The sequence below is a fragment of the Nanorana parkeri genome, unplaced genomic scaffold, assembly GCF_000935625.1.
Source record: "Nanorana parkeri isolate BGI_ZX_2015 unplaced genomic scaffold, ASM93562v1 scaffold794, whole genome shotgun sequence".
Taxonomy (NCBI): domain Eukaryota; kingdom Metazoa; phylum Chordata; class Amphibia; order Anura; family Dicroglossidae; genus Nanorana; species Nanorana parkeri.
The window spans coordinates 710,404-719,088 of record NW_017307062.1 but is presented as its reverse complement, the minus strand read 5'-3'; the positions used below and the strand labels follow the sequence as shown (position 1 = coordinate 719,088).

General features: G+C 40.3%; 1 protein-coding gene across 3 annotated transcripts in view; it reads right to left on the bottom strand.

The window, feature by feature from the left end:
• The window catches only part of NUTF2 (nuclear transport factor 2), an 83,018-nt gene that overhangs the window by 21,113 nt on the left and 53,220 nt on the right, over window positions 1-8,685 (bottom strand). For all 3 annotated transcript variants that reach the window (XM_018564911.1, XM_018564912.1, XM_018564913.1), the window contains one exon: window positions 5,589-5,687. In XM_018564911.1, coding sequence (XP_018420413.1) covers window positions 5,589-5,687 — 99 coding nt within the window. The remainder of the gene's footprint in view (window positions 1-5,588; window positions 5,688-8,685) is intronic.

Genomic DNA, 8,685 nt, shown 5'->3' with positions numbered 1-8,685 from the left:
ATATCTCACAATAGTATTGTTGTATTGTTCACTATAATATTTGGTTTTTGCACATATTTTTTACTTGTTGGGTGATCACGCCGCTTCACATATTTGAATGATATGAAGTGACAGGTCTCCTAAATGCTCATCAGGAAGGGAACATTTACAAAAATAAAAAGCCCCAGTAGTAATCAAATGAAAAGGCATCATTCTAACGTAATGTGAAAGTAGTACAAGTGGTAGAGCAAGGTGAAATAGTAAGGAGGAAGGAATAAGGAGAGAAAAAACAACAAGAAGTGGTATCAGAAGAAGTGTACTCTGTCTAAGATGGTAAGAGTGGTATTGAAACTAGGGGTAAAACAGCAATCGGATATGTTCCAGGATGCTTTATTTTTTTTATAGAGAATTTGATTCAAGCATCCCATCTATAATGGAAGCATCGCTGGTTATTTTTCCAAAGCTGGTTGCAATTTGAGCACCACATATTTTGGAAGTCCTTAGGTACCATACAGTAAATCAGAGCAGACACACAAGCATTGGAGGCTGTCTTGTCTATTGGTGGTCCTAAAATCGATAAAAATGATTCTGATGAAGTCACGCCTTTTGACGCAACATGTGTAGGGTGGAGCATAGGAGCTGGATGATCATATAACGCGTTGGTGGCTGTTGAACGTTTATCAGATGCTTATCTTTTTTTCTATGGAATGCAAGTAGCTTTTTAATAAAGTATATTAATTTTCATTTAAACCATCTACACTACGAGTGTTCCCGTTTATTCATTGATACTTTGTCTATTGGGGCGAATGTGCTGTTCTAACACCGGAGGCTGTCACCAGGCGTTCGTAACTGAGAAGAGGAATTACTGGGAGGTGTTCGGTGCCGGGTACTTCCTCTACCAGGCTTTAAAAAGAACAGCGTAAACAGACCCCGACGGGTCTTCGATTAAAGGTGAGGTGCATTCCATAAGATTCCTCTGGTGACAGTCATGGGAGATTGGGATTATTTTTCATCCACCTAGATGTCTTCTGTTTTTACTGATGGGCATTGAAGATTCATGAATTATAGACATTTGCTAGGCACTTTTTTCACTGTTCTCACTAGGGTGTATGTTTTTTACGGCATGCATTTGTATATTTGGATATACTGCTGATTCTTTTGCGAATTATCTTTATATTGTATCACATTTTTCACTGTTAGTATTAGTTGTATTTGGTACTTTTGTAATCATATTCACACAGCGCGGCTTTCAAATGTTATTTTTTGTGTTTATCTGACCGCACAGATGCAAGCTGCTGCTTCTCAGTGGAGCGATTAGGGATGCCACATGCCACATAGGGATGCAAGGTCTTATAATATATTTAACACTATTATTCAGTGTTGAGCATTTATATTTTACCAATAATATAATAAATCATAATAGGCTTAACCTATCCATCCTTAATAGTTCCTTTAGTTCTACTACTTAGGATTCCATGGCAACTGGAAAAACACGTTAATAGAAAGGTTTCTGTATAATAGTGACTTCTGTGCTTCTGTAGTTGTAATGGACAATTAGCAACCAACTGTACTGCTAGAATGTAGGGAACAAGGGTACTGTGGGACACTCATTACTTAATGCGGCTGTGTGTCCTGGACAAAAAGTATTCTGCCCTAATACCAAAATTACTGCAATCATTGGAAAATCCACCTACAACTACAATATAGTAGAAAGTATGCAAAGCATTGTAAACTTCTAAGCCCCCCCCCCACCCCATTTGACTAAACTTAAACTATACAAATAAATCAATCATATTACCATTATTAAAGACTGCAACATATTTTAGGGTGAAAATGGCAGTAACCTTAAAGTGCCACTTTTTCCAAAAAAAAGGATGTGGCATGTTTAGCTACAGGTCTGTTAACCCCTTCGTGACGGGAGACGTACACTATACGTCCTGTCACAAAGTGCTTAAATGACTGGCCCTGTACACTGTACGGGACGCGTTATTTGCTGCACTAGAAGGCTGGTAACCACTGAGAATCAGCGGTTACCATAAATTAATGGATGCCTCAGTATAGAGGCATCCATTAATGAAAGAGTTTACCTTTTTCAGACACCCGATCCCATTCAGGAATCGGGTGTCAGAGTGAAAGAAGAGCCACATTTGCAGCTGCTATAGATCGGGAAAGCTCCATCGTATACCAGCTTTTTTTTTTCCACTTTCAGCAATAGATACATAATTCTGAAAGAATGTTTCAGTTTTCTGATCGTTGTTGTAACGATCAGAAAACCTTTAGTGACAGCTGATCCTGAAATGCTGCAGGATCAGTGTCACTAAGGTTATTATTGGCTGTTCATTAGTTTGAAGCAGCCTAATAACCAAAAATTGATTAATTTATCAAGCAGTAATAGTGAGATGAATTCACAATGACTGCTTGATATAATAAAAATGTAAAAAGTTTTTTTAAAAATAGTGAAAAGTGTAAGAAAAAGAAAAATAATAAAAGCGTAAAAAACATTTTTAAAAAATCAAATAAATGTAACAAATAAAAATTATATATTTAAATATTTTTTTATACTATAATTTATATAAAAATTAACCCATTACAATGAGAATCTGCAGCTGAGCTGCAGATTTGTTTTTCACTTTAAGGGGTTAATTTTTTTTAACCCCCTCATGACACTGATGTTCAAAGTATGTCGCTGTCACTAAGTATGTCACTTAGTGACGGTGACATTGTATGCCAAGTGACCACTTTAAGAGAAAAAAAAGATTAAAATGTTAGGTTTTAGTTTTAGGCCGAGAAGTACAGAAAAATGTCTAAAATCGTAGGAATGTGAGGTTTTTCCAATAGGACAAATAAATGAATGTATTTATTGCATTTTTTTTTTTTTTGCTGTGCTGTTTTTTAAAAAAATACTACAAAATCAAAACTGGGGAAAAAGTTTTCTTTATGTTTTTTCCTCTTTTTTTTAAATATTTTTTTTGTCCTAATTGATGTGTTAGGTACATATATGGGATATAAATATGTAGCCCTATCTGGCCTCTAAAAACAAACTTCCCCCTGTGAACAAAAAAAGTGCAACCGTGAAATCACAGCACACAAAAACATGCACAAGGGTGCAAGGTCCTTCAAAAGAAGGGACCTACTTTCCCGACCCCCCGGGGTGCAAGGCTCCAGACAGGGGTTGAGACTGTTGGCCCACCAACCCGAAGGCCGGTGGATCCATTTCATTCGCAACAGGTCCCTCACAGTACTAGGCAAGGGGGCTCTCCCGAAGAGAGACCCCCTTCCTGGGTGGGAGGAGACAAGAGAACCCCATAGGAGGCACAGAATCTCCTCCCAGTGTCAGGAATAGGCCCTGAAGAAACCTGCACCTTCAGCATCTGTGGGTCGAAAATGTTAAATAAAAAAAGTGCCAAACGTGGATAGAGTGCTTAAATAAATCTAAAGTGCCAGTGCACAACTCTGACAGGACTTAGGGGCTGGAGTGCAAAAATATTGCCCCAGACTAGCCGTAAGGCCTGTCTTGGAGGCGAAGTGCAGAAAATTGCAATGTGGTGTGTGACCAAGTGCTACAGTGAGTCATATGGGGTCCCATACCCATGTGACTTTCTGAGCACCCCTGGGACGCCACCTCCAGGGGGCACAACACCACGGGCTTCTGCCGCCCCCAGCCCTCTGGCCAGACCCTGTGGTTCTCCGCTCACATCAGGAGGTAGTGCCGTCGGGGGTCCTCCCACTGTCTAGGGTCTACCCGATCATCAGGGCCTGACGCAACTAGCAGTGGACCGAACCCGAACCGTCCTCCGACACCCACCATTACGTCAGAGGGTACTAGAATGTTCTCCCATCGGGTGGCAACATCCTCTCCCCTCCAACAACTGATAAGAACAGATACTACACTTGATCTTAGCCAAAAGGCCGAGAAGCAATGCGATTTTTACACTTTTTGCATATATCTACTGCTTGCTAGCGGTAGATATATGCAAAAACACCCGAGGCTTTAATTATCCTTTAACTGACGCTATAAATTGCAATTTTGCAATTTACAATTTGTCCTGTTTATCATAATGTCAAAATGAACGTTCTGGTACCAAGTGAGGCAGTTAGTTAAAAAAAGAAAGCTTGAGAACTATGGGGTAACCTTTTTTTCCCCCCATAGTTTTTTTTAAGGTCACGGGAGGACATATAACAACGTCCCCCTGTGAACCAAAACTCAATATACAGAGCGGGCTATTGCATGCTATATGTTGAGGGCTGCAGTCGGGACGGATCCCAACAATACTGCCGAGATCCACCCCACTGGCTGATTGACTATCTAGAGGCAGAGCCAGCTATGCCCGTCCGTCCCTCCAGTGAGCGCTGGAGGTTTGGAGAGGGGAAGGAGGGAATCTCTGTGGGGAGCAGTGACCGACAGTCACCCCTTTCTTCAGGGAGATGATCGGGAACTGAGCGAATGGCGGTATGTTTTCCCTCACTTCCCGATCAATAGAGCCAACATGTGAACAGTTTCAATGTCACACATCGGCTCTAACTATGGGGATGAGTGTAATTCACTCAACCCATAGTTAAACTTAACAAAAAAAAAATAATATTTACATGTTTTAAACACTTATGCTACCATAAATTTAACAGAATAATAAAACAAACTGGTTTTTGTACATACAGTATATATCAGTACACAAATACGAGTGGCCAGATTATTATGACCACCTGACGTTTGTTGACAAATTAGCTATAATTTCGCACTGAAGTTGCTAGAGGGTCAGACCATTATAAATAGGGAAGCGGGTTGTTTACCACGACAGTAGAAGTGGCTTCCTAACCAATCGGGAATCCGGGCGGCACGTCAAGAAAAATCTCTCTCTCTCTCTCTCTCTCTCTCTCTCTGTGCTTACATTAGCAGCATTTAAACAAACAAATAATTGTATTACATAAAAGCATGCCTGCATACATTAGAATTGTTATATATCTGACTGGAGTTCAGCTTACAGCTGATAAGACTACAATAAGTTCCTTTGTGTATGTGTTCACACAGGTATTGAGAGCAGGTGTTTGCATAGCGTTTGGCAAAAGGCCTTAAAATTACAAAAGTTAATGTATTAGTACACATTCATGTTGGAGACAAGCATTTGTATCACTTTACTGTGGATGCCACAAAAAATGTTCCACGGATGTTGATGCCAGTGGAAACTTCCTGACTCTTCTACTAGATGTCAAAAGAAATGCTTCTCAAACACCAATGATTCTCAACACAGGTATAATGTTTAGGAAGCTACCGATGTTGATTTTTCAAAATTCTGAAGGCAATGGTAAACACAGATAGGTGCTGATGGGCATCAAAACCAAGCTTGCTAAATACATTATAACTGCTTGATAGACATATGAAGCATTTTATAGGCTCCAAAAAGGACAGTGCGTTGACCAAACACCTGTGTGAACTTATCCTTAAGACTCTTGTTTTTAAATAAATTCACACTCAACTCCCTGTTAGTTTTATTGCAAGTCAAGCTTGAGTCACTGGGAAAACCTACACGCAAAACTTGCATTCATAGCTTAAATTTTAGACCATGCAAAAGCAAAATAAAAATTATTAAAAATGATGCCACACAGACTTTTACCTTAAGCTGGCCTACAACCATACTGACTATACAGTTGTCAGGTGTTGGCTGATGGTCTTGTGAGGTGATACTATGCTGGATCTTCTGAAAGGGAAGCATCTGAAAGATATGTCAAAAAGATGCACACAATCAAGTCATCAAATTAGGAAGAAGGGCAATTCAATAAAACAGACCTTTTCCCCTAGAGTGAAAATTGAAGACACAACAAACTTGGACTTAAATGGCTTTCCATTATGGACCTGAGCTACAACCATTAAACCACTCCAAGTGGAGAGCTGGAAATTGAATAGCCAATAATATTTATATTTCAATGGTATAAAGAATGAGCTCAGCTTGAATACTTCCATCAAATAAGGGGCCTATTTGCCCTCTTGTGATGGTAGCAAACGATTAATTAAAAAAAAAAGTATAAAAACATTTAATGAACAAAAAAACTAATTTCTTCCTTTATCGCCATTTACCTAGAAATGTGTGTGTTTTGAGTGGACAGAGGTATATTTTATTTATCCTGTTGGCAATGGCCTCCAATATATTACCGTAGTCCCAGGCCAACAAGTCAATTACAGCCATTGCACTCGAAAATGCCTAATATCTAGAGATCTAAAATGCATGCAGTTATTGATAATAAAGTGCTGGTGTATGACTCAAAACCCACACATATTTGGTGTTCCCATACTCAGGATAAATAGGACAAAATAATTGTGATATTTGAAATTGTATTCATTTTGCAAAATACATTAAAAGGAGAACTATGGGGTCAGTGCTTTCCCCCATAGTTCTCCTAAGGGTAAAGGGAGGACACAAACTAGCTTCCTCTCGTCACCCAAAGCTCAGTATACTGCGAGCTACAGCTCCTTATGATTCTCCTTTAAGCAATAAACTAAAAATGCTTTTCAGATTTTTGTCAGCTTATATTTTTAAAACAGTGTATTAAAACGGTGTGCCATTTAAATGCCTTATACCCATCTAGAAATCCATGGGAAAATTTAGGTATGCAAAATAGTCCCAGAATGATTGCGCTTTTAACCAATGCATACTAAAATGGCTAAATTTGGCCTGGGCCTCCAGGTTTCATGGGAGGGGATGCACTAGTCTTCTTAACACTAACTACATTTTCTGTAAGCACAGATAAACTTGGGGATCTTGCCAGAATGCCAGTTGCCTTGTAAATTTGGGTGCACTGAAATAAATGCGTTCTCAGCTACCTTTGGAACTATAGAACACATCCTCTTTCTATGCAATATGAAGGTGCAGTAGTGACACAAACATAAAACAGAAATTGTTTCCCGCACAAAATATTCATCACCGAATTATGCAATTTTGGCCACTCTCGTCACAGTATGCAAGGACAATTATTTTTTTCTTATATATTTTGGATAAAGTAAGGAAGACAGTTTTTATTGCTCTGTGCATTGCTGGAATTATGCAAACTCTATTTTGTACTTGTGTCCTATATTTTAGGCTGGGTTCACACCTAGGCGTATCGAAAAGGCGCGTTTGTCGCGCGATTAGCGGTAAAAACGCACGTTTCCGCGGGCTACTTGGCTGTATCCCAATGGAAACGCATGACAAACGCCCCAAAGAAGCTCCTGTACTTCTTTGGGCGTAGGGTGTTTTGTAGCGCGTTCATACGGCCTGTAATACGCCCAGGTGTGAACCATACCCATAGGAAATAATGGGATTTCGGTGTTTGAGCGTTTTGCAGAGCGTAGGAACGCGCTACAAAACGCCCAGGTGTGAACCGGGGCTTAGAGTTGTCACAAGAGCGAGGAGAAAACGTCCAATGGGGGGGAAATGCGCCAAAGACATCTAAAATCTGGCCACACACTGCTGGCATTACCGCCGAGCCTCACCAAGTCTGCCAAAATCCAAGTCGCCCTCATCAGCACCCGTATATTCAGGAAAAGTTGATTTTACTATCGGCTGCAGATGTTTGGCTGCAGTTACATAGATTTAAGGTTGAATAAAGACACAGAACCATTAAGGTGTGTGTGTGTACCTTTTCTATTCCAGTTTCTGGCCTCTTAGATTCTTGATTGAACCAACAGTAAAAAGTTTACGGATCATCTCATCACCATTTTTACAATAATATCATGTCCCCCATCAGTCTCCTCTTTTCAAGAGTTAACAAATTTTACGCTTGCAATCTCTTCCCATAATTTAGTTTTGTTGCCCTTCTCTGGACTCGTTACAGCTCAAGGACATCACTGCAGTGGACGGGTGACCAAAACTAAAGCGCATACTCAAGATGTGGCCAAACAAGTGTTTTGTACAGGGGCAGAATTATGACTGTCTTTAGAGTACATTCCCTTTTTTTTTTATACAAGATGGTACCCTGCTCGTCTTATTTGCTGCAGCCTGGCATTGCATGCTGTTACTAAGGCGACTGTCCACTGGGACTCGCAAATCTTTTTGGGCAGAGATCTGCTGTCAGAATGGAGAGCGAGGCAGTGCTGGGCGGAGTTTCAGGATGCCAAGCGGAGGATCAGCAAATAATGTGCAGAACAAACCGCAATGATCCGTATTGATTACTGCAGTTTGTAAATAACCAAGCACAGAGTAAGCTACATCACTTTCTGTTCATTCATAAGTGGGGACATATTAAGCTCACTAAATGCTCAGTTTAAGAATGGAGAGGAGCACTCAGTAGAGGGGCTTCCTGTATATTCATAACTGGGGAGAGTATTATGCCTCCACAGTTTGTGAATGAACAGGAAGCCTCTGTACCGAGTGCTCCTGTGTATTCAGTGCTGGGGATGCTAAACAAAACAAAAAAAAGACTAGGGCTGCAATCAACTAATCGATTATGAGAATAGTTCACAACTATTCTCATAATCGATTAGTTGGTTGGATCCCCTAGCTCTCTCCTCCATGCTGGGAGGAGAGAACAGCAAGCAGTAGGCAGGTGCAATAACCAGCATGCTATTGCAATTTGGAATGGCAAAAAGCAGGCTGGCTATTTCACCAGCCCACTACCTGCTGCATTTACATTCAGCAGCGATCTGCGGAATCTTGCCACTGGCGGCTATCATTCCCTGACTAAAGCTATTCAATTGCCATGTCCTTACAGTACATTAGAAAATATAATATATATATA